Source organism: Oncorhynchus gorbuscha, linkage group LG24 (assembly GCF_021184085.1).
Source record: "Oncorhynchus gorbuscha isolate QuinsamMale2020 ecotype Even-year linkage group LG24, OgorEven_v1.0, whole genome shotgun sequence".
NCBI lineage: Eukaryota > Metazoa > Chordata > Actinopteri > Salmoniformes > Salmonidae > Oncorhynchus > Oncorhynchus gorbuscha.
In genome coordinates this window covers 35336922-35363093 of record NC_060196.1, presented here as the reverse complement: position 1 = coordinate 35363093, position 26172 = coordinate 35336922, and the positions used below count along the sequence as shown (strand labels likewise).

Here is a 26172-nt window from a genome sequence, read left to right as displayed (position 1 = left end):
TACCAGCAACGCTACCCTAACACTGGTCATCAGTTAGTCTGACTGACTGTCCATACTTTACCAGCAACACTACCTTAACACTGGTCATCAGTTAGTGTGACTGAATGTCCATACTTTACCAGCAACACTACCCTAACACTGGTCATCAGTTAGTCTGACTGACTGTCCATACTTTACCAACAACACTACCCTAACACTGGTCATCAGTTAGTCTGACTGACTGTCCATACTTTACCAGCAACACTACCTTAACACTGGTCATCAGTTAGTCTGACTGAATGTCCATACTTTACCAGCAACACTACCCTAACACTGGTCATCAGTTAGTCTGACTGACTGTCCATACTTTACCAGCAACACTACCCTAACACTGGTCATCAGTTAGTCTGACTGACTGTCCATACTTTACCAGCAACACTACCCTAACACTGGTCATCAGTTAGTCTGACTGAATGTCCATACTTTACCAGCAACACTACCCTAACACTGGTCATCAGTTAGTCTGACTGACTGTCCATACTTTACCAGCAACACTACCTTAACACTGGTCATCAGTTAGTCTGACTGACTGTCCATACTTTACCAGCAACGCTACCCTAACACTGGTCATCAGTTAGTCTGACTGACTGTCCATACTTTACCAGCAACACTACCTTAACACTGGTCATCAGTTAGTCTTACTGACTGTCCATACTTTACCAGCAACACTACCCTAACACTGGTCATCGGTGAGTCTAACTGACTGTCCATACTTTACCAGCAACACTACCCTAACACTGGTCATCGGTGAGTCTAACTGACTGTCCATACTTACCAGCAACACTACCTTAACACTGGTCATCAGTTAGTCTGACTGACTGTCCATACTTTACCAGCAACACTACCTTAACACTGGTCATCAGTTAGTCTGACTGACTGTCCATACTTTACCAGCAACACTACCCTAACACTGGTCATCGGTGAGTCTAACTGACTGTCCATACTTTACCAGCAACACTACCCTAACACTGGTCATCGGTGAGTCTAACTGACTGTCCATACTTACCAGCAACACTACCTTAACACTGGTCATCAGTTAGTCTGACTGACTGTCCATACTTTACCAGCAACACTACCCTAACACTGGTAATCAGTTAGTCTGACTGACTGTCCATACTTTACCAGCAACACTACCCTAACACTGGTCATCAGTTAGTCTGACTGACTGTCCATACTTTACCAGCAACACTACCCTAACACTGGTCATCAGTTAGTCTGACTGACTGTCCATACTTTACCAGCAACACTACCCTAACACTGGTCATCGGTTAGTCTGACTGACTGTCCATACTTTACCAGCAACACTACCCTAACACTGGTCATCAGTTAGTCTGACTGAATGTCCATACTTTACCAGCAACACTACCCTAACACTGGTCATCAGTTAGTCTGACTGACTGTCCATACTTTACCAGCAACACTACCTTAACACTGGTCATCAGTTAGTCTGACTGACTGTCCATACTTTACCAGCAACGCTACCCTAACACTGGTCATCAGTTAGTCTGACTGACTGTCCATACTTTACCAGCAACACTACCTTAACACTGGTCATCAGTTAGTCTTACTGACTGTCCATACTTTACCAGCAACACTACCCTAACACTGGTCATCGGTGAGTCTAACTGACTGTCCATACTTTACCAGCAACACTACCCTAACACTGGTCATCGGTGAGTCTAACTGACTGTCCATACTTACCAGCAACACTACCTTAACACTGGTCATCAGTTAGTCTGACTGACTGTCCATACTTTACCAGCAACACTACCTTAACACTGGTCATCAGTTAGTCTGACTGACTGTCCATACTTTACCAGCAACACTACCCTAACACTGGTCATCGGTGAGTCTAACTGACTGTCCATACTTTACCAGCAACACTACCCTAACACTGGTCATCGGTGAGTCTAACTGACTGTCCATACTTACCAGCAACACTACCTTAACACTGGTCATCAGTTAGTCTGACTGACTGTCCATACTTTACCAGCAACACTACCCTAACACTGGTAATCAGTTAGTCTGACTGACTGTCCATACTTTACCAGCAACACTACCCTAACACTGGTCATCGGTGAGTCTGACTGTCCATACTTTACCAGCAACACTACCCTAACACTGGTCATCAGTTAGTCTGACTGACTGTCCATACTTTACCAGCAACACTACCCTAACACTGGTAATCAGTTAGTCTGACTGACTGTCCATACTTTACCAGCAACACTACCCTAACACTGGTCATCAGTTAGTCTGACTGACTGTCCATACTTTACCAGCAACACTACCCTAACACTGGTCATCAGTTAGTCTGACTGACTGTCCATACTTTACCAGCAACACTACCCTAACACTGGTCATCAGTTAGTCTGACTGACTGTCCATACTTTACCAGCAACACTACCCTAACACTGGTCATCAGTCTGACAGTCAGACACATTCACATAAGCCGGACGACTGTCGCAAAACGGACCTCTTTAGCAAACATCACAAAAATTGGGTATTGACGTTATTGACAATCCAATAAAATGTTTGTTGCATTCCATCAACCGTATCTGGTATTTATACTGTGAGGTCAATATCAGTGTTCAGATGTGGCCTGTATGTCTGAGACAATATAACTATACCCAGCAGCTTGTCTGTCATTTTAGATTTCTCACTCAGCAGCTTGATGTGTTTTAAACAGCCTCTCGCCCAGTCAGTCTATATGGCTGAAATAAATGTTTACTGAATCGGTTTGAGAATACGGTCCAAAATTTGTAGTGCTATCATACTATTGCACTGTTGGCACGAGGAACACAAGAATTTCGCTACACCCGCAATAACATCTGCTAAATATGTGTATGTGACCAATACAATTTGATTTGATCATTACTGTAGGAGTGTTAAACTCATGGCCATAGACCCTAACCCATCTCTCTCTCCCCAGGCAGCTGTGGGTTTAGGGTTAACTCTATCTGACCCCATCGATCTGTCTCTTCCCCCCAGGTGGCTGCGAGGTGGACCTGGCTCGGTTCTTCCAGCTGATTAATGACATGGGAGGCATGCAGCAGGTTATGGACCTGAAGAAGTGGAGTAAACTGGCTGATTTGCTGCGGATCCCCAAGTCAGCCCAGGACCGGCTGGCCAAGCTGCAGGAGTCCTACCTCCAGTACCTGCTGTCCTATGACTCTCTGTCCCTAGAGGAGCACCGGCGCCTGGAGAGGGAGGTGCTGCAGGAGAAGGAGGGCCTGGAGCGCCGCAGGGGGCCCCTGGAGGGCCACACAGAGAGGAGCCTGACCCTGCCACGCTACGAGCCCAAGAACGGGCTGGTCGGCAGTCTGGTGCAGCACAGCAACGGTCAGCTGTGCAGCCGGCTGAAGGAGCTGGACAGTCAGCAGCTCAAGGTGGGACGCCGGAGGCTGTTCTCTCAGGAAAAGAGGAATGGGGAAATGACACAGCAGGAGGAAGATGAGGAGGAGGAGAAGGGGGTTCTCAGTGACCAGCACAAGTGTATTTACAAGGTGATGCAAGGGCAACAACTTTGCACATCCTTTTTAAATGATTGTTTTTGTTCATTACTCTCATGCTCTGCTCATGCTACAAGGCAAACCTGGTAGTGTAGCTCCAGTCTTCCTGTTTGTCTGCCTGCTCTGTTTTGTTCTAGCTGATGGAATGTAGGTCAGTGCTGAGCTGGGTGAAATGGACCCACAGACAGCAGGCCACTGCCTCTCTACTCAACATCGTTCTGATCTGCCTCTGTTACCCCTGCCCAGACATCGAGACACACACACACACACACACACACACACACACACACACACACACACACACACACACACACACACACACACACACACACACACACACACACACACACACACACACACACACACACACACACACACACACACACACACACACACACACACACACACACACACACACACACACACACCACAGCTTCATGACCCAGATGTTGCCCCTGCTGCTCTTCTCATGGAAGAGCCTGAGTGGGATGTTGTGTTGTTTCTAACCGTCTCCTTCCGTCTGATCATGACATCTCAAACACTGTTCTAGTCTGGATTCCATTTCAATCTTTTACCTCTTTTTCTTGTAACCAAATCCCCAACACAAGCAGAACCATGAGATGTGAGTTCAGTACAGTAACCTAGCTGTCACATAGAAGAGGGGTGAGGAGAGGGTGTATTTCAGCGGGGTATTAAGTCCAGGGACGGTACAGGCAGATTTATAAGACTATCAACACCCCTCCATTCTGAGGTGTCCCGGCGAAGGTTCATATTAACTACAGTCAAGCTCGGAAACTTTCAGGACAGACCTGCAGCTGCAGAGACTTGCAATACAGTGCGTGCGTTTACAGGGTACCTGACTTTGTTTGATGCTAGCTGTATTGTCCTGATGTGGCTTCTCTTGTTGCAGGGGAAATCTGTATCGCTCACCAACTTCTTCAGGATAGCCAGGAACACCATGATCATGTGCTTTAACAAAGAGCCTGGGGCTGCTGAGGTCGAGGTAAGAATGGAACTAGTCTCAATCCCTACTGGCCTTCATGTAGAGATCAGCTCACTACTGTATTATTCCATTGACCTCCATTTATTAGAAACTGTACATTTTTGTTTTGTTCAGTATGCAGATTTATCTATCGTTTCTCTTATTTGTCTTCCTTTACAGCAAGAATACTGGAGGATAGTGGAGCAGAGGCACTGCCATGTGGCAGTGCATTATGGGAAAGTGGACACCAACACACACGGAAGTGGCTTCCCCGTGGGAAAGTCAGAGCCATTTTCTAAGTAAGAACCCAATGTCATCACACCCTAAACACAGTGTTACGTGGCGTAATAACCATAGAGTTAAAAAATCTATCTCTTGACTGGCCACTGTGTAATGACTGTTCTTCTCTCCGTTTCAGACATGGATGGAACCTCACTGTCCTCCCTAATAATTCTGGATCCATTCTGCGGCATCTTGGAGCTGTGCCCGGTGAGATATCCAACCCGTCATCCTCAGCCCTGAGACACACGTCTTTCTGAGACGATGTGATGCCTGTTGTGGTGTCTGCTATGTAAAAACTGACTTTCCTCTCCCCGCAGGGGTCACCATTCCTTGGCTGAACATCGGCATGGTCTTTTCTACCTCATGCTGGTCTCGAGACCAAAACCGCCTTCCATACATTGATTACTTACACACTGGTGCTGACTGCATTTGGTAAGTATCCCAACATGACCACCTCTGGGTCCCTCTTCCTCCTCACGGGTAATGTGTACTGTACAAGGACATTACAAAGATGTGTGGTTTTTCTAAGGTGACATGGAATACGTGATATAAAACATAATGCCGTTGATAACTCTGATCGGACTTGTAATTAGCTCGATCAAATTCCACCTTCATTGAACGCACGCCAGTCTTTTGAAAATATGTATTGATGCCAAAGTGGCTCGCATTAAAGCTACATTTACTTACAACAAGAAATGACTGGGGGTAGCGAAAGACACAGGCGTTAGTGTGTTGTGTATTGACCTGTTATGAAGGCAATGTTTAATCTCTTTGCATTAGCCCAACTTGAATGTAATGGTAATGAAGGGTTTGAGAAAGGGCGGTGGCTCTAGACATCCACCAGCCCAACCCCTCCCTCCCCATGTGTTCTACCTGCCCATTGGTGGAGACACAGGTGAGTAGCAATGTGCTAGGAGGTTCCTGAGATGAAGGCAAGTCATAATCATCATAATTGACTGCCTGCTATCTTGAAGTATGAATGTTCCACTCATCTTTTCATTCTGTCTGAATGTCCGAAAGTTACAGGAAGTGCTAATTTGGGATGCCCTAGGACAAGCATAAGTCTGTTACACTATTCCCAGAGTACTTAGTTTTCCAGTGAATCTGTTAAAAAGAGGTCTCATTCTAATATGCAATCAACATCCTCCATTTGACAGATGAAACCACAGACAGACAGACAGCTCTACCTGCAGTCTGTCTACAGGCTATGATCCCCACAGGAAAGCCACCTCTTTAGGATCTCATTCTCGCTCTCAATCTTTCTCTAACCTTTTGAGGCAGAGCGTAAGCACAGACCGACCTAACTCTGACTGTTCAAAGCTGAGGGGTTACACAGCACAGCCGATGTCCAGCGTAACACACACTCTTGCATGAGCCTGATTGGTCCTCTCTCGCCCTACCAGGTATTCTATTCCTGCTGAGGAGAAGGTGAAGCTTGACAAGGTGGTTCACACACTGCTGCAGGCCAACGGGACCCCTGGGCTGGAGATGCTGGAGAAGAACATCATGATCTCTCCAGAGGTGCTTTGTCGAGAGGGTATCAAGGTCCACCGCACCGTCCAGCAGAGCGGTCAGTTCGTGGTCTGCTTCCCCGGGACCTTTGTGTCCAAGGTCTGCTGTGGCTACAGTGTGTCGGAAACTGTGCATTTTGCCACCCCCCAGTGGATGAACCTGGGATATGAGGCTGCTAAGGTGAGTCTGAAGCCGAAGCTGCCACCCTGTGGCCATTTAGAGACATAGCTCATTGTCTGCCACAGTGTCTCTATTTATTTTTGATTTAACCAGGCAAGTCAGTTAAGAACAAATTCTTATTTTACAATGACTGCCTACCATGGCCAAACCCTCCCCTGACCCGCCCTATGGGACTCCAGATCACGGTTGTGATATAGCCCGGGATCGAACTAGTCTGTATTAACGCCTCTAGCACTGAGATGCAGTGCCTTAGACCGCTGCACCACTCGGGAGCCCTAGCCTAACCCTGTTCCTGGAGAGCTACTGCGTCCTGTAGGTTTTGGCTTCAAATGTAATTTAGCACACCTGATTCTAATAATTAGGTGGCTGATAAGATTAATCCGGTTAGTTACAACTGGGGTTGGAGCTGAAACCTACAGGAGGGTATTGTAGCTTTCCAGGAACAGGGTTATGCAGCACTGCTCTACAGTCTATACAGGTTTTTGTTCCTGTTGATTAGTGTAGTGTCATGTGTAATCTGGTTGATACAAAAGGCTGTAGGATATTCTGTCAATGTTCTGTGTTAACGCAGTGTCTCGCCGCCTTCCCACTGTAGGACCTGAAATGCCGGCACATAGCCAAACCCTTCTCCATGGAGAAGTTACTCTACCAGATCGCCACGGCCGAATCCAAACGCGAGAACGGGCACATTCTGACTACGATCTCCGCCCTTCTCAAAGACCTCAGGTCGGTAGCCATGGAAACCGGGCACATCAAAACATGGATGCTGTCACGGCCTTGTTCTTCATCCTCTGTTGCCATGCCAGTATGATCAAAGACATAGCTCAGTCGAACTGTGCTCAAAGCCAAGTTGAAAATATCCCAAAATCTTCTGTTTCAAATACACTCCATGATTTAATGGGTGGGCTTACTGTCTACGTCAGGGCGGAAAGACCTTTAGTTAGTACTGTTTGCTGTACTGAGCTTTAATCACAACGTTGTGAATTGTTGTGTTCTGAATCACTGAGTTGTTGCTCCGCTCTAATAGGAACATAGAGATGAGACAACGACAGGAACTGTACGAGGCAGGGCTTCTGTCCTCTGCCCGCTACGGAACACATGATAACAGCCTGTTGCCCGGTGATGGACGCAAGAAACCCAGGAAGTGGCTGGCGCTGGAGTCGTCAGAGAGACGCTGCCAGACTTGCCAACACCTCTGCTACCTGTCCATGGTGAGAGCTGGCCCATGGGGAATAGTGCTAGGCTTCATTTGGGTCGGGACTAGAGCTGGTGCTGGGCAAGTGCGAATGCAGTTAACCACTCCATGTACGGGCGGCAGGTAACCTAGCGGATACGAGCATTGGTGACATTGGTGGTCACTTGGTGACAAATCTGACCAAGTGCTCTTGAGCAAGGCACTTAAACCCTAATTGCTCCTGTGCGTCGCTCTGGATAAGAGCGTCTGCTAAATGGTTGAAATGTAAAGATGAATTTAGTTTACCATTCCATGAAAAGATGTGTTGAATTCTGAGTTGTGATGTCCATCCCAGGTGGTCCAGGAGAATGAGAACGTTGTCTTCTGTTTGGAGTGTGCTTTGAGATACGTGGAGAATCACAAGTCCTGCAGAGGCCTCAAGATGATGTATCGTTACGATGAGGTAAGATTCCATCCCAGCAAACCGGGAACATTCCCAGGACATTAGCTAACATTCCCATTAAGGGCTCTATTCAATTTATCGCTGAAGCGTTACAGATTGCGCGATGGAAAATGATCATAACATTTCTGATTGAGCCATCGTATGCAGCATTTAACATGAATACTGTCTCTGCCGCCGTGGGAACATTGCCTTTAAATTGGGCTTTAAGGCTGAACTTCCACGATACGGATTGAATAGAGGCATAAGTTCTAGTTCGGCTTTTATCGAACATTATGATGAAAACATTAATTAAACGTTTTAGATTTTTTTTTAAATGTTTTTTTAATGTTTTAAATGAAATGTCTCCCTAACATTCACAAAAATGTTGTCCACAACATCTGTAACAACCCACACAGAACATTCCCCTAAGTTTCTTATGTTTCCAGGTAATGTAATAAATGTGTTCTGGAAACGGTCTTCCAACCAGGTGAATGTTTTATACAAAAATTGTATAATCATCAGCACAACTGGACAGTTTTTGTGTCATTAGAACTTTTTGGAACAATTTTGGTTTGCTGGGATGACCCGCTCTTATCTGGGTAGAATTGATCAGAACCTTCACCACCGGAGTGGTGTAACGTGCAATGTTTGGATAAATATGATATTTGTTCATTTATAGTGTAGTGTTCATTATAACACACAAGTTCTGTCTAATTCCTCCATTCTCTGGCTGTGCCCCCCACAGGAGCAGATTAACAGTTTGGTGAAACAGGTGTGTGGTAAGGCCCTGGGGAAGACGAATGAGAAATGTAATGGTGCAAGCCTCATCAAACCACCACCTAAACGTGGACCCCGGAAGAGGGAGACCGTGGAGGTGTCCCTGTCCCGCCTCTCCTCTTCCCACCTGTCTCCTGCAGCCGTCACATGAGGACGTTAACACCCCCCACTGCCCCTCCATCTTAGCTTGGAGAATCACTGTTGTCCTTTTTTTAAAGAAAGAAAAAATATAATGCCCCAAATCTCCCACGCAACCTTACTATGACAAACTACCCCACCCACCCCCTTAGTATGGCAAACTACCCCACCCACCCCCTTAGTATGGCAAACTACCCCACCCACCCCCTTAGTATGACAAACTACCCCACCCACCCCCTTAGTATGGCAAACTTGTGAAAGCAAGCAGTCTTTTTTTGCACTAGCACGGGAAATGTTTTTTTCAGTTGATTTTTTTTCTGGGGGGGGTTAGCATTAATTGAAACGTTCACAGGTAAATGCTGTGCCCCTTTCACTGCCCCCACCCAATGTGTGCAGTCAGTCCCATTGCCATCTGTCACTCAACTGTGAACAAAGGGATGAGTGGAGAAGGTGCTCCTTTTTTCATTTTATTGAAATGACGCAAGTAGAACCCAAAGTTCTCTCATCTTTAGTTTTTAAAGATTAGTTATTTTTATTCTCCTCTGCCTGCAGAAGCTCCTGTTGTTCAGGGCCTGTTGTTCAGGGCCTGTTGTTCAGGGCCTGTTGTTCAGGGCCTGTTGTTCAGGGCCTGTTGTTCAGGGCCTGTTGTTCAGGGCCTGTTGTTCCCTAACCCACGCCAGGTAGACCTTGAAAGGCAGATGTGTTTTGGCTGGCTTGTTTTATTTGGGATTTTAGCTTTGATTTTTAGATTTTGAGGAACTCTTCTGTGTTTATTTTGTCATCGTTGTTTCCTTTTTCTTTGTTACTTGTGGAACTAGTGGTGCCGTGGCTGTATGTCAGAAACACAGCCTGGGGTGCCATGGCTGTATGTCAGAAACACAGCCTGGGGTGCCGTGGCTGTATGTCAGAAACACAGCCTGGGGTGCCGTGGCTGTATGTCAGAAACACAGCCTGGGGTGCCGTGGCTGTATGTCAGAAACACAGCCTGGGGTGCCGTGGCTGTATGTCAGAAACACAGCCTGGGGTGCCGTGGCTGTATGTCAGAAACACAGCCTGGGGTGCCGTGGCTGTATGTCAAACGGACCAAGGTGCCATGGCTGTATGTCAGAAATACAGACCTCGGTGCCGCTGGTCTCTGTCTCTGTAGTAGGAGGGAGGCCTCCTTCGCTAGCAAGTGAAAACTGTGCCTGATACTCAACAAAGAGATCCATTGTTTTTGGTGCTGTTGGTTATCATTACTGTATAACAATACAAAAGAAAGGTGGTGTGCTGGCTAACTGCTAGCCCCTTCTCCCACAGGGCGGTAGCCTCTAGGCTCTCCTCTCCCATAGGGTTAGGGTTCTAGGCTCTCCTCTCCCATAGGGTTAGGGTTCTAGGCTCTCCTCTCCCATAGGGTTAGGGTTCTAGGCTCTCCTCTCCCATAGGGTTAGGGTTCTCGGCTCTCCTCTCCCATAGGGTTAGGGTTCTAGGCTCTCCTCTCCCATAGGGTTAGGGTTCTCGGCTCTCCTCTTCTCGATGTGCAATCATGTTAACATTCCATTCTTCCAGTCCTACTGTTTCATCTGTATCAGTTAACATAAATAATTTTATTATTTTCTATTTTGATTGTGTTTTTGTTCTAATGTGCGAGTAGAGTCACTAGTCAAAGGGTGTGAAATGTGAAATAGGGAAATATTTTTTTTGTTTTGGGGTGTGTATTTTAGGTTTTTCCCTTTTTTTCAGATGTATTATGAATTATTTTAGCAGAAGGTCCAACACAACATACATTTTTGTACATAATCCTGTAAATGTCTTTAAATACTCAAGCCTTTTTCTGGGGTGAAGGAAGGAAAATGATACCATTTTAAAGGTATTACAGGAAGCAAAGGAGGAAGTGCTTGATGAAGAAAAGCCTTACGTTTCAGTTTCTTCATGTGTGTGAGTTTGATGCTTACAGGGTTGCTCTGGTTACGTGTATACATTTTAAGTGCTGCTTACATCACTAAGACAAAGATATGGAGTAGCTATGGCCCCCTAGTTTTTTTTAAAGTTATTTTTTTCCTTTAGCTTTACTTTTTTAAAGAAAAGGGAACATATGTTCACAAAAATGTACTGAAAATTCAACAATGTAGTAGCTCCTCATGTTGCACTGAGCTTGCCAGTGGTGGCTGACAAGGTGATCCTATTATCCAGTTTGTTGGTGGTTGTTGTCCTTTACAGAAGACTGAACTGTTTTAGGAATATTTAATGAAAACCAAGTCGGTCGTTTTCAACAAAAGTGGTTAAGTTTTTATGGCCTTACAATGTATTTTATTCAGATTTCTTTGCAATTTTCTTTTTCTACAGTATAAACTATTGCTCACGGTCTGGCAAGTTAATTTATTAGCACTGCGTCTCCATCTTTCCTTCCACTTGGAAAGAGTTCATGTTGGTTATATTGCCAGTTTTTTACTTTTGCAGTTTGTACTAAAGGTTTAATAAAAACGTACAGACAATTCACTGTCTTTTCTTTTGAACCTGCGTGTCTGTCGTTGTGGTGTTCTGAAGCTGTCATGTTACGAAACTAGTTAGCCATTCTAGAAATAGGTATAGTCAATGTCTAGGGGTCCAAGCCTGATACAAGTGTGTGCATTCAGTGTCAAACAAGGGTAAGCGGACAGATGTCTTTAATGTACCCAGGAAACAGTGTACTTACCAGGGTCCAGGGCGAGTTCTGTCCTGACACTCTAGACGGCCAGCCCTACCAGACCCATTTAAGTTCAAATGGTGATAGCAAAAATGGAAATATCTAAAAGGTGTAATAACAAAAAGGTGTCAAACCAACACTGTAAGACCCAACCAGGCCGAGAGGATACTTAGTCCACCTCTCACTCTGCAATAACCTGCCAATCACCCACACCTGTGAGCCATTAGCAGGCAGTGCTGGCTGCTTCGAGCAGCTGTATAATATAATCATGTTTTGAAAACATATTCAGGTGTGTGCAATGGCCTCTAGTAAAGAAAAGAAACGGAATGTACGTAAGCGCCCGTCTGCGGTGGCGCCGGTCAGCTGTGTTCAAAGGGTTCAGGCTGGGTTATAAATCAACAGACTAGTAGAGCGGGACTATGGAACATTGTCGTTCTATTCCAGTTTAATTTCATTCTGAAATAGCACGAAGGGATCAGTATGAGAAATGGCAGTACAAGGGGGTGAAATGTTTATTACCAAGTCAAGAGATGTGGGGGGAATAATACTGTAACCACAATGTTCAACATGGAATTAGTTATTTACAAAACGGATGAAAATACAGTGAACATAAATGATGCATCTCTTCTTCCATGCATCGCAACCAGTCCTTGCAGGGTTTTGGGCAGTTCAGTGTCTTCGTTTCTACCTTGGCCCTTACGTGGCCTGTGAGCTGCTGACCTCAGTGTTTAAGTGGCTGGTTTCTGGGTGGCTGGAGCAGTGGCCTCCCTGCTAGGCCTGTGTTGGGGGGGAACCTCTGTTTCGTATGATTGTACCCCGGCAGTACAGTGGATGTGGTCCTCCCTACCCCCTTCATCCTCGCTAGCCTTGGTGTCCTGCCTGTCTGTGGATGACAGGGAGGAGAGCGTGTGTCTTAGCTCAGCCTGGGTGGGAACCTGCAGTGTGATCTCTGTGGTTAATGACTCCACGTCTGGACCTGAGAGACAGAGGAGGGATGTTTTGTGCAGTGCCCGAGAACTAATCGAAGTATGACGTTGCTGTTTACTGTGCATGTTTGTTTATATGTGTGTCTGTGTCATACCCAGCATGGGCGAGGCAACGCTGTTGTCCTCTCCCCCAGAGTGGAGGAAGACATCAAGGCTCTCATGGTCGGACATGTCCGTCAGGTCCATCTGCTCCAGCATGTCTACGTTCACCTCCATGGATGAAAAGCTGCCTATTGGCCCTGAGCAGCAAGACACATGTGTTAGTCACCAACGCATACAGCAATTCACCAAGAACACAACGGCAAGGGGCTGAGTCCAGGAAGAGCCTCGAAGCCTTTTTGTTTTAAAACTCTCAAACAAATAAAAAGCCAAAATCATTTACTGCGTTCGGCAAATATTTATATTTGAACCCGCAACAGAATCTTGCATGCTAGCTAACTGCCTATTCTTCAAACCTTCAGATTATTCAAACCCAACCGTCAAGAAATCATGTTCTGTTAAAAGAGCTGATCTTCATCCGAAAAATGGTTTTAATCAATCCTCACTGACTTGCCAGAAACCCTGAAATTGTTCCAGGTTGAAATCTGTAGGGTTCTATCCTGTCTAAATTGATTCCAGCCTGGTGTCTAGGGTTCTATCCTGTCTGAAGTTATTCCAGGCGGTGTCTTTTTGGTTCTATCCTGTCTAAATTGATTCCAGCCTGGTGTCTGTATGGTTCTATCCTGTCGTAAGTTATTCCAGGCGGTGTTCTGTATGGTTCTATCCTGTCGTAAATTATTCCAGGCTGTATGGTTCTATCCTGTCTGAAGTTATTCCAGGCGGTGTCTGTATGGTTCTATCCTGTCTGAAGTTATTCCAGGCGGTGTCTGTATGGTTCTATCCTGTCTGAAGTTATTCCAGGCGGTGTCTGTATGGTTCTATCCTGTCTGAAGTTATTCCAGGCGGTGTCTGTATGGTTCTATCCTGTCTGAAGTTATTCCAGGCGGTGTCTGTATGGTTCTATCCTGTCTGAAGTTATTCCAGGCGGTGTCTGTATGGTTCTATCCTGTCTGAAGTTATTCCAGGCGGTGTCTGTATGGTTCTATCCTGTCTGAAGTTATTCCAGTTTTGTGTCTGTTTAATCATTGTCCTGGATTCATCACCTTGCAGGAACAGTATCTGTTGTAACACTGGTGTTATCACGCGTTACAAACACACAGTACACTGTGAGGGATGACTGACAGCTGAGGTGGCATACCTCAAGGATACGAGGAGAGCAGGGCAGGACAGCAGGGTGGGGCAGAGTAAAGAGAGAGGGAATTGTTACTAGCCAGTCACGCACACACAACCGGTGCTTTTCCAATGAGACTTACCCCCACACCAGTGAGTCGCCAGTGTTTTATCTTAACGTAAGCTGTTTTTTTTCCATCAACAGTGTGACACTAAAGACTTGTGGTGAGCAAAATCAACAATGTCTTGATAATTCAAATCTGTTTTGAGAAGGTGCAGGTCTGCCGGAGCCATGGCCCAGTGTAAACCAGATTCTGGCCCATGTAGATCGAAACAAAGTGTGAACCTTTTGGGTAAAACACGGGAAAATCCTTATTGGAAATGCACCAGTACACACACACACCATCTGTCACTGTGACCATACTTTTCCATTGAAGCTAAGGCGTTAAGGTGGGACTCTCTCACCTCTCCTCTCACTGATCTGCAGGTAGCCGGTGGACTGGTACTGATCCATGTCTTGCTGGAATGCCTCTTCAAAGAACTTCTGCCTCTCCTTCAGATTCACCAGGGCAGGCTCCACCTCCTGCAGCTTAAACTGGCTAGACTCCACCTCCTTTAACTTAACCTGGGCAGGCTCCGCCTCGTTCACCTGGGGTGGCACCTTATCCGCTACACAGGGCCAAGATATTTTAATTTAAATCTCAATAGCATTTCTGGGTAAAAATGAAGTACATTTCTGTGATTTTTATTTTTTTCAATTAAAATTATTAAAAAGAAACAACTTCTCAAACAAGAATTTTGCTAGGACATTCTGGTCTGAGTGGGGAGGGGAAAACTGAAAACTAGCTGTTATTGGCAGAGAGATTTGGACCTGGTCTGTATTGGTCTAGTCACTATTCAGGCCAAAACTCCATCCCATCAAAACAGGCAAACATTTCAGGCGGTCTTTTCAAACAGCTCATACATTGAAAGGTCATTATCATAATTTTCTCAATTTCACAGTGTTATTCCAACCGCATAGTGTGGAAATATATATAAAACACAAAATCACATGTTTGCCTGCACTGTGCTTTTAACAGCTAAACTCAAATAACAATTAAATATTACCGGCATTGATTACAGGTGGTTACTAGCGTGGATTACAGGTGTGTACAGCATCCCATATACACTATTGTAGCTCTGTTGCATGAAATAATTGGATACAAAATGCTGTGATATCAGATGCCCTAGAGCTTGGGCCTTTGAAAAGAAACTGCCTGTCTGTGTCTGGACGATGACAGAGCCTACTGACCATCTCTGTCGGTCTGGACGATGACAGAGCCTACTGACCATCTCTGTCGGTCTGGACGATGACAGAGCCTACTGACCATCTCTGTCGGTCTGGACGATGACAGAGCCTACTGACCATCTCTGTCGGTCTGGACGATGACAGAGCCTACTGACCATCTCTGTCGGTCTGGACGATGACAGAGCCTACTGACCATCTCTGTCGGTCTGTCTCTGTCGGTCTGGACGATGACAGAGCCTACTGACCATCTCTGTCGGTCTGGACGATGACAGAGCCTACTGACCATCTCTGTCGGTCTGGACGATGACAGAGCCTCTCTCTGTCGGTCTGGACGATGACAGAGCCTACTGACCATCTCTGTCGGTCTGGACGATGACAGAGCCTACTGACCAGCTCTGTCGGTCTGGACGATGACAGAGCCTACTGACCATCTCTGTCGGTCTGGACGATGACAGAGCCTACTGACCATCTCTGTCGGTCTGGACGATGACAGAGCCTACTGACCATCTCTGTCGGTCTGGACGATGACAGAGCCTACTGACCATCTCTGTCGGTCTGGATGATGACAGAGCCTACTGACCATCTCTGTCGGTCTGGACGATGACAGAGCCTACTGACCATCTCTGTCGGTCTGGACGATGACAGAGCCTACTGACCATCTCTGTCGGTCTGGATGATGACAGAGCCTAGAGATTTCAGACGACACAGTGTCACTTCAGCTAACTGTTTCTCTCAGACGGGGAGAGTCCGTTATATAAGAACGATCTAAGTCACGAAAGGGAGAGAGAGACTGGGACGGCTAGAGTGGGAGAAAGAGAGAGAAAGAGAGCGGGTACAGTTGAGGTCCCCATTATCAGCAGCTGTCCCCAGTCTCTCTCCCCCTTTCTTTCTTTAGCTTCCCCTCTTTCACTCCATCACTCACTGTTGCCCTTCCACTCTTTATCTTTGTATGTGTGCTGCTGAGTGTGGTTGGTGTGCGTGTGTGTACAGAGTGTCTGTGATTTTCTTTGTTTGTGTGCCTGTGTACCTGCATAAGTGTGTTTGTGTTGTGCTTTTTTTTGAAGATGAATTAAAGGTAGGGGACCTTCAATGCAGAAGACATTTTTGAGTACCCTTCCCCAGATCTGTCTCTCAACACAATCCGGTCTCAGAGCTCTGCAGACAATTCCTTGGACCTCATAGCTCGGTTTTTGCTCTGTCAACTGTGGGAAATTATATAAACAGATTTGTGCTTTCCAAATCATGTCCAATCAATTAAATGTACCACCGGTGGACTCCAATCAAGTTGTAGAAACAAGGATGATCAACGGAAACAGGATGCACCTGATCTTAATTTCGAGTCTCACAGCAAACGGTCTGAATACTTACGTAAATATGTTGTTTTTAGTTTTTTTTTAACATTTGCAAATATTTCTAAAAACCTGTTTTCGCTTTGTCATGATGGGGTATTGTGTGTAGTTTGAGGGAAAACATTAATTTAATCATTTTTAGAATACGGCTGTAATGTAAACAAATATGAAAAAGTCAATGGGTCTGAATACCTTCCGAAGTCACTGTATAAGCAGTAAAATGATATTAGTATTCTGTGAGAGGGTTTTGGCTGGGCCTCTATGAAACTGGACATCATTATCTGATTGCAGGTCTCCATTTAGAGTGTTGCCAGACTACACAATCGAGCTGTCTCGTCCAGCCCAATAGTGGAAAGTAGGCTAACGCAAGCACATCCCACCACAGAGACAACAGATTAGCAATAAACACCATTCACGAGGACACATTACACACAATACAGAACAACGCTGTCAATTTCCCTCCCTTATTCTTCTGAAACGCATCAGCTCAAATTATTGTCTATTATTAGATTTTTTAAAATGCATATAAATAATGCATATAGTTTGGTTCTTATAAACTCAAAGGAAGGATTGTCTACTCTGAAATTAATTTGTTATGCATGGTTAAAAAGGAGATGTACCAGTGGCCTGATGAACCTCACATTCTTGACAGTTGTAGCAGTACATTTATGCAATGTTACTTTTAGATTGCAGGTATCTTTCTCACAAGTGTTCAGATTTAAAGCAAGGCAGTAGCCAACATGAAAATAACTTGCGCTGTTAATAGTGGCGAGTTAGAAGTAAAGGATCAGTGAGCAGTAGTGGAGAGTTAGAAGTAAAGGATCAGTAAGCAGTAGTGGAGAGTTAGAAGTAAAGGATCAGTAAGCAGTAGTGGAGAGTTAGAAGTAAAGGATCAGTAAGCAGTAGTGGAGAGTTAGAAGTAAAGGATCAGTAAGCAGTAGTGGAGAGTTAGAAGTAAAGGATCAGTAAGCAGTAGTGGAGAGTTAGAAGTAAAGGATCAGTAAGCAGTAGTGGAGAGTTAGAAGTAAAGGATCAGTAAGCAGTAGTGGAGAGTTAGAAGTAAAGGATCAGTAAGCAGTAGTGGAGAGTTAGAAGTAAAGGATCAGTAAGCAGTAGTGGAGAGTTAGAAGGAGAGGATCAGTAAGCAGTAGTGGAGAGTTAGAAGTAAAGGATCAGTAAGCAGTAGTGGAGAGTTAGAGTAAAGGATCAGTAAGCAGTAGTGGAAGTTAGAAGTAAAGGATCAGTAAGCAGTAGTGGAGAGTTAGAAGTAAAGGATCAGTAAGCAGTAGTGGAGAGTTAGAAGTAAAGGATCAGTAAGCAGTAGTGGAGAGTTAGAAGTAAAGGATCAGTAAGCAGTAGTGGAGAGTTAGAAGTAAAGGATCAGTAAGCAGTAGTGGAGAGTTAGAAGTAAAGGATCAGTAAGCAGTAGTGGAGAGTTAGAAGGATCAGTAAGCAGTAGTGGAGAGTTAGAAGTAAAGGATCAGTAAGCAGTAGTGGAGAGTTAGAAGTAAAGGATCAGTAAGCAGTAGTGGAGAGTTAGAAATAAAGGATCAGTAAGCAGTAGTGGAGAGTTCGTATGGGTTAGGGTTAGTGATTGAGGCTGGAGTTGAACTGGGATGTGGACATAAAGCTTGGGTTAAGGTTAGGGTCATGGTTGAGGCTTGGGTTAAACTGGGATGTGGGCATGAAGCTACTGTAGGGTTAGAGTTGTGGTTGAGACAAGGGTTAGGGTTGAACCAGGATGTGGACATGAAGCTAGGGTTAGGATTAGGCTAAATGTTAGGGTTAGGATTGAAGCTAGGGTTAAACTGTGATGTGGATATGAAGCTAGGGTTAAGATTAGGGATAGCATCATGCTCATCTGTGCCTTTCTGGCACACGTGATTAATTACATTCATGTATTGAGCGCCTCATGACAAAGTGAACTGATGGTGAGCTGCTCATGACAAAGTGAACTGATTAATGACAGTGAGGGGGGCGCCAGAACGACAAGACCACTCTGTCTTTGTTTGCTTTGTTTAATAGCTTCATTTGCATCCAGCGTACATGTGCTATAATGATTATGGCAAAGCAAACACACACACACACACACACACACACACACACACACACACACACACACACACACACACACACACACACACACACACACACACACACACACACACACACACACACACACACACACACACACACACAGAGAGGAGTTTCCACTACAGTACTCACGGGAACACAGTGCCCAGGCTATCTGCATTCTACTTTGGTTTGTGCAGACAAGAAAAGCGTAGGAGTGGGAACCTGGGGGCAAACTGAGTCACTCTACTGCTGTCAGGCCCACTCAACATCCTAGAGAGAGAGCTGGCAGAGTCAAATTAACAACACTCTATTAGAGCACTAAGCATTATATCTACCAAACACTATATCTATTAAAGCAACAAGCATTATATCTACCAATAACTATGTCTATTAGAGCAATGAGCATTACAGTATTACAGGGAAAAAAGTATTTGGAATCTGATTGATTGATTGCTTCTGTGGACAGGTGTCTTTTATACAGGTAACAATCTGAGATTAGGAGCAGTCCCTTTAAGAGGGTGCTCCTAGTCTCAGCTCGTTACCTGTATAAAAGACACCTGGCAGCCAGAAATATTTCTGATTGAGAGGGGGTCAAATACTTATTTCCCTCATTAAAATGCAAATCAATTTATAACATTTTTGACATGTGTTTTTCTGGATTTTTTAGTTGTTATTCTGTCTCTCACTGTTCAAATAAACCCACCATTAAAATGATAGACTGATCATTTCTTTATCAGTGGGCAAACACACAAAATCAGCAGGGGATCAAATACTTTTTTCCCTCACTGTATATCTACCAAATACTATATATATTAGAGCACTAACCATTATATCTACCAAGAACTATGTATATTAAAGCACTAACCATTATATCTACCAAGAACTATGTATATTAGAGCACTAACCATTATATCTACCAAGAACTATATCTATTAGAGCACTAAGCATTATATCTATTAGAGCACTAAGCATTATATCTACCAAGCACTATATCTATTAGAGCACTAAGCATTATATCTATTAGAGCACTAAGCATTATATCTACCAAGCACTATATCTATTAGAGCACTAAGCATTATATCTACCAAGCACTATTTCTATTAGAGCACTAAGCATTATATCTACCAAGCACTATATCTATTAGAGCACTAAGCATTATATCTACCAAGCACTATATCTATTAGAGCACTAAGCATTATATCTACCAAGCACTATATCTATTAGAGCACTAAGCATTATATCTATTAGAGCACTAAGCATTATATCTACCAAGCACTATATCTATTAGAGCACTAAGCATTATATCTACCAAGCACTATATCTATTAGAGCACTAAGCATTATATCTACCAAGCACTATATCTATTAGAGCACTAAGCATTATATCTATTAGAGCACTAAGCATTATATCTACCAAGCACTATATCTATTAGAGCACTAAGCATTCACTGCCATTAAACTATCTAATGTTCATTTTCAACCGCTTACTCACTTCATTGCTGGACCTGTCAGTGTTCTATGTCAGCAAACTAATTTAAACCAATGAGGCAACTGTAAACCAATGGTGGCTTATTTATGTGACCAACACATATATTGTCATAGACTCCAGTGATGGTTTATCTCATAGTATCTCCTATTTTAAACACATTTATGGACAAAGAATATATTATGCAAGATGGACCTCTTCCTCCTCCTCCTTCTTCTCCTCCTCCTTCTTGCAGCATTCTCAAGCCCGATGGACAATCAGCACTAACCCTGAGTGGGAGAGAGAACCATGAGTAGGGAACATCACTGCCAAATCTGCAAGTAACCAAGCAACCAGTACAAAGTAGTACCACACAGTATATCACTGGTAATATTCCACTGTTTCCAACTTCTTAGTCTGTTAAAACTCCTTGCACTGCAACACATTCCAATGTGTCACCTTCTCCTAAGTAAGCATTTCACTGTTAGTTTATACCTGCTGTTTATAAAGCATGTGACAAATTTGATTTGGTTTGATCCTTCCTTACTGACCCAATACCTATCTGGCTGCGTTTACACAGGCAGGCCAATTCTAATATTTTTGTCCACTAAGAAGATTTTACATCAGATCTTTTCCAAAGCTAAACTGATTGGTCAAAAGATCAATTAGTGAAAAAGATCAGAATTGGGCTGCTTGGAAGGGCCTCCCTAGTGGCGCAGAGGCCTAATGCACTGCATCACAGTTCTTGAGGTGTCACTACAGACCCGGGTTCGATCCTGGGCTGTGTCACTGCCGGCTGTGACCGGGAGACCCATGTAGCAGTGCACAATTGTCTAGGTTAGGGGAGGGTTTGGCCAGCTGTGATGTCCTTACTCGAATGACTCCTGTGGCAGGGTGGGTGCATGCATGCTGATACGGTTGCCAGTTTTCATTAGCATGGCTGGTTAAGAGAGCAGTGTGTCAAGCCTCAGCCTCTGTGTGTCTCCTCCCTAACCGAGCAGACAGTAGATTAGAGCCTCTCTGTATATGAATATTCCATTACCTTGCAGTATCACCATTTCAGATGATACTTAGTTTTACTGGAAAACAAACTCACACACAAGTTATGCTAAATCATCTCTGGAGAGCCCTGTCGAAGCAAGAGGCATTATGGTTCTACAACAGTCTTTTAGAAGAGTATCAATGATAGATAATCTCATCCCAGTGTTCATCTCTCGTGTACAGATATACAGTTGAAGTCTACAAACACCTGAGCCAAATACATTTAAACTCAGTTTTTCACAATTCCTGACATTTAATCAGAGTAAAAATTCCCTGTCTTCGGTCAGTTAGGATCACCACTTTATTTTAGAAATGTGGAATTTTATTTCTTTCATCACATTCCCAGTGGGTCAGAAGTTTATATACACTCAATTAGTATTTGGTAGCATTGCCTTTACATTTTTTAACTTGGGTCAAATGTTTTGGGTAGCCTTCCACAAGCTTCCCACGATAAGTTGCGTGAATTTTGGCCCATTCCTTCTAACAGAGATGGTGTAACTGAATCAGGTGTGTAGGCCTCCTTGCTCACACACGCCTTTTTAGTTCTGCTCACAGATTTTCTATGGGATTGAGGTCAGGGCTTTGTGATGGCCACTCCAATACCTTGACATTGTTGTTTTTAGCATTTTGCCAGAACTTTGTGAGAATGCTTGGGGTCATTGTCCATTTGGAAGACCCATTTGTGACCAAGCTTTAACATCCTGACTGATGTCTTGAGATGTTGCTTCAATATATCCACATAATTGTCCTTCCTCGTGATGCCATCTATTTTGTGAAGTGCATCAGTACCTCCTGCAGCAAAGCACCCCCATCCCAACCGTGAAGCACGGTTGGGATGGTGTTCTTTAGCTTGCAAGCCTCCACCTTTTTTCTCCAAACTTAACAATGGTCATTATGGTCAAACAGTTCTATTTTTTTTTCATCAGACCAGAGGACATTTCTCCAAAAAATACGATCTTTGTCGTCATGTGCAGTTGCAAACCGTAGTCTGGCTTTTTTATGTCGGTTTTGGAGCAGTGGCTTCTTCCTTGCTGAGCGGCCTTTCAGGTTGTCGATATAGGACTTGTTTTACTGTGGATATAGATCGTTTTGTACCTGTTTCCTCCAGCATCTTCACAAGGGCCTTTGCTGTTGTTCTGGGATTGATTTTCACTTTTCGCACCAAAGTACGTTCATCTCTAGGAGACAGAATGAGTCTCCCTCCTGAACGGTATGACGGCTGCGTGGTCCCATGGTGTTTATACTTGCGTACAGATGAACGTGCTACCTGCAGGCATTTGGAAATTGCTCCCAAGGATGAACCAGACCTGTGGAGGTCTACAATTATTTTTTTGAGGTCTTGGCTGATTTCTTTTCATTTTCCCATGATGTCAAGCAAAGAGGCACTGAGTTTGAAGGTAGGCCTTGAAATACATCCACAGGTACCCTTCCAGTTGACTCAAATTATATCAATTAACCTATCAGAAGCTTCTAAAGCCATGACATCATTTTCTGGAATTTTCCAAGCTGTTTAAAGGCACAGTCAACTTAGTTTATGTAAACTTCTGACCCACTGGAATTGTGATACAGTGAATGATAAGTGAAATAATCTGTCCAGAAACAATAGTTGGAAAGATTACTTATGTCATGCACAACGTAGATGTCCTAACCGACTTGCCAATACTATAGTTTGTTAACAAGAAATTTGTAGAGTGGTTGAAAAATTTGTTTTAATGACTACATCCTAAGTGTATGTAAACTTCCGACTTCAACTGTATGTATGCATAACTGGTACCATAGAATCTATCGGGAAGGAATGGGATGCGCGGGATAACGAGAAGCAACAGTTTTTTTTTTTTTTTTTGGTTGTCACTGGTTATTTGGAAAAATCACGATTTTACAGGTGTTGGTATCTTTCGAATTTCGTAAGGGGAGGGGACATTAACTTGCAAAGAGAGAGGATGGAGCGACAGTTCTGCTCCTCGTTCTAGCATCTTTTCATCTCTTCTCTTCACACGTATGGACCCAGAACTTAATCAAGCAGGTGGCCAATTATGTGGGACTTTATTTCTGGGTTAACCAAGACTAACCCAGAATACAGGATACATCTCTAACCCTAACCCAGTGTAGGCATCATGGCATTCGTCAGGTGTGCCAACATCTGTCAAATATACTAAAATACTCCAGACTGCAGTAACTCATTTCATAACATTTCCTCGTTTTACTAGCCTTGTGAGGACTTCTGATACCAACAAGGATAGTAAAAACCAAACCACACACATACACACAAGCGCACATGCCACATGCACACACAACCACACCGCAAACAATGCTTTGGGGGCAAACTTTAATTCCTTCAATATACAGTTGCTTCTTCTTTCATTTTCTCTCTTTGGCTTTTCTCTCTTTGGCTTTGCTAATGTTGTTGGTTCCCTCTGGCTTTCATCATAGAGGGATATTCAGAGCCACCAGCTAATGTTCCCTCTCCTCTACAGCACTGTTATTGTGAAGCTTTTCAATGGATTACAGAGACCAATGTTCAATGTCCTGTCCTTTCTTCCTGTCCTGTTCTATACTGCCCTGTCCTATCTCTGTCCTGTCCCATCTTTTTCCTGTCCTCTCCTACCTCCATCCTGTCCCATCTTTTTCCTGTCCTGTCCCATCTTTTTCCTGTCCTGTCCTTTCTTAGCTCTGTCCTGTCCCATATCATTCTTAAACACTGTCAAACCATTCCATCGAAACCATCCAATATTCTGCTTTCAAAATGTGTGGCTGTGTTAACAGACCATGGAACATGAATGTTCTGAGACATATAAAGGGGATGGATGGATGGGTGGATGGAAGGAAGGGGATAGGGAGGAGGGAGTTGAACATGGTGGTGGAGAGGTGGAGGAGGGAGTGGTGGAGGAGGGGGGTGGATGGATGGAAGGAGATGGAGGAGGGGGATGGATGGATGGGTGGATGGATGGAAGGAGATGTGGAGGAGGGGATGGATGGGTGGATGGATGGAAGGAGATAGGGAGCGGTGGAGGGGGGATGGATGGATAGATGGAAGGGCAGAAGGAGAAGGGATGTGGGGGGTTCAATAATAATGAAAGCAATAAAAAGCTTTCATTCTCTGTGTGTGTGTGTGTGTGTGTGTGTGTGTGTGTGTGTGTGTGTGTGTGTGTGTGTGTGTGTGTGTGTGTGTGTGTGTGTGTGTGTGTGTGTGTGTGTGTGTGTGTGTGTGTGTGTGTGTGTGTGTGTGTGCGCCCACACTGAGCTGTCACAATAAGTCACATCACCAATCAATCACTGGTAGTTACAGCACCAATCATTTCCATCCCAGACATTTTGTTATTCATTAATAACATACGTATCTTAGTATTACTGTGTGTTCAGTTGTGGTTGAAGGCTTGCATCTTATCCTCTTCACTCCAAATATTTGACATCAAATAATGTTGATATGAATTCCGTGCGCGTTTGAATCTAAATCCAACCCGTTTCAAGATTCATCTACTGCCACCAAAAAATGACTACATTTTTGTGACAACTGTGACCATTATCAAAGTTCAGATTTAAAATATTGAAAAGAAAACCAGATAAAAAAAGGCTACCAGGAAAAAGAAGAAGCATATCTACAAATATTACAACTATCTAATAATCATGCATGGATCAACATCTGCGATTCCACCATACATTATTAGCATGTAGACATTATGACACAAACAGAAAACAATAAAGAAATAAACCAATACAAGCGGGTGTCAGTACCATAGAAATATAATTCTAGCGCTGTATTATATGCATATATACTGTACGTATATCTATGGTGGGTACCTACAGCTATTCCTCTGGCTGCCGTCCATGGATCCTGGAGAAGAAGACATCCCAGCGGTGTTGTAGATCAGAGCCAGAGGAAAGGGAGAGGAGGGCAGGATGGGCTGTGGACAGGGTGAGGCGGCAAAGAGAGGCGATGTTACCAACTCTCAATCACAGCACCGTCTGTCTCCCTCTGCGCTCATCCTAAGAGGCTGCTTAAAACACTGTCTCACACACACAGTCATGCACATATACAGTATTATACACACACACTCTCACACACAGGAGTACGGCAGCAACGTTCTCCCCCACACTGGCTGTCTGAAAGGGTTGAGCTGCTGCCTGCAGGCTGAATGGTCTGGCTGTGGAGACAGAGAGGCTTCAGCACGGCTAGGAGCTGGGGATGGACCAATCTCATGGCTAGGAGTTGGGAATGGACCAATCAAAGGCTAGGAGCTGGGAATGTATCAATCACATGGCTGGGAGCTGGGAATGTACCAATCACATGGCTAAGAGCCACAGTCATAGAGCTCCGATAAGAGCCGGGAGAAGCAAAGAGAAGCAAAAAGTGTGAGTGTGTGCATTTGTGCACATGTAAGACAGAGAGAGGAGGAGTAAGATAACCTCTGATATGATGTGTTGTTATCATTTACATCTGTCTGGACAATAATCCAAATCCAATAAGGCTGAACATCATAACAAAAATCAGCCCCTCTTCTTCTCTCTTCTTCTCTCCTCCCTCTTCCCTTAGGGCCCAATTCAGATTTAGGAAATGTATGCCTTTTATTTCCTACGCACTTCTATAATAATAATATAATATATGCCATTTAGCAGACACTTTTATCCAAAGCGACTTACAGTCATGTTTGCATACATTCTACGTATGGGTGGTCCCGGGGATCGAACCCACTACCCTGGCGTTACAAGCGCCATGCTCTACCAACTGAGCTACAGAAGGACTACCACTTCTCAGTAGTTAGTATTCAGACTTACAGAACCAGTCAAACGTTTGGACACACCTACTCATTCAAGGGTTTTTCTTTATTGTTACTATATATACTATATATTGTTACTATAATAGTGAAGATATCAAAAAAATGAAATGACTCATATGGAATCATGTAGTAACCCCCCAAAAATATTTGAGATTTTAGATTCTTCAAAGTTGACACCCATTTCCTTGATGACAGATTTGCACATTCTTGGCATGCTCTCAACCAGCTTCACCTGGAATGCTTTTTCCAACAGTCTTGAAGGAGTTCCCACATATGCAGAGCAC

At 44.2% G+C, this 26172-nt stretch overlaps 2 protein-coding genes across 7 annotated transcripts in view; one reads left to right on the top strand and one right to left on the bottom strand.

Annotated features, from left to right (window-relative positions):
- The window catches only part of LOC124012148 (protein Jumonji-like), a 96789-nt gene extending 85280 nt beyond the window's left edge, over nucleotides 1–11509 (top strand). For both annotated transcript variants that reach the window (XM_046325612.1, XM_046325611.1), the window contains 10 exons: nucleotides 3028–3542; nucleotides 4459–4551; nucleotides 4711–4829; nucleotides 4949–5019; nucleotides 5130–5244; nucleotides 6216–6504; nucleotides 7100–7230; nucleotides 7532–7715; nucleotides 8034–8141; nucleotides 8866–11509. In XM_046325612.1, the coding sequence (XP_046181568.1) occupies nucleotides 3028–3542; nucleotides 4459–4551; nucleotides 4711–4829; nucleotides 4949–5019; nucleotides 5130–5244; nucleotides 6216–6504; nucleotides 7100–7230; nucleotides 7532–7715; nucleotides 8034–8141; nucleotides 8866–9048 (1808 nt within the window). In that variant the 3' untranslated portion in view covers nucleotides 9049–11509. The remainder of the gene's footprint in view (nucleotides 1–3027; nucleotides 3543–4458; nucleotides 4552–4710; nucleotides 4830–4948; nucleotides 5020–5129; nucleotides 5245–6215; nucleotides 6505–7099; nucleotides 7231–7531; nucleotides 7716–8033; nucleotides 8142–8865) is intronic.
- Nucleotides 11510–12266: 757 nt separating this feature from the next.
- On the bottom strand, nucleotides 12267–25243 carry LOC124012083 (dysbindin-like). 5 transcript variants are annotated; one of them, XM_046325474.1, is made up of 7 exons: nucleotides 25177–25200; nucleotides 24916–25015; nucleotides 20289–20362; nucleotides 18759–18878; nucleotides 14361–14564; nucleotides 12782–12925; nucleotides 12267–12676 (listed from the first exon to the last, which is right to left on the bottom strand). In XM_046325474.1, the coding sequence occupies exons 4-7, from the start codon at nucleotides 18784–18786 to the stop codon at nucleotides 12429–12431; spliced, it is 624 nt and encodes a 207-aa protein (XP_046181430.1). In that variant the 5' UTR covers nucleotides 18787–18878; nucleotides 20289–20362; nucleotides 24916–25015; nucleotides 25177–25200; the 3' UTR covers nucleotides 12267–12428. The 5 variants fall into 5 exon arrangements, with proteins under 5 accessions (XP_046181430.1, XP_046181428.1, XP_046181425.1 ...); XM_046325472.1 differs by having other exon boundaries at nucleotides 24916–25243; XM_046325469.1 differs by lacking the exons at nucleotides 18759–18878; nucleotides 20289–20362 and having other exon boundaries at nucleotides 25177–25239.
- Between the last annotated feature and the right edge of the window lie 929 nt (nucleotides 25244–26172).

Bases quoted from the DNA above. Each gene is read 5' to 3' on its own strand.
- LOC124012083 (XM_046325469.1), bottom strand. From the start codon at position 24,961: ATGTCTTCTTCTCCAGGATCCATGGACGGCAGCCAGAGGAATAGCT. The intron at 12,926-14,360 runs GTGAGAGAGTCC...CTTGCTGCTCAG, and splicing joins GCAGATCAGTGAGAGGAGAG to GGCCAATAGGCAGCTTTTCA. The intron at 12,677-12,781 runs GTATGACACAGA...TCTGTCTCTCAG, and splicing joins CGTTGCCTCGCCCATGCTGG to GTCCAGACGTGGAGTCATTA.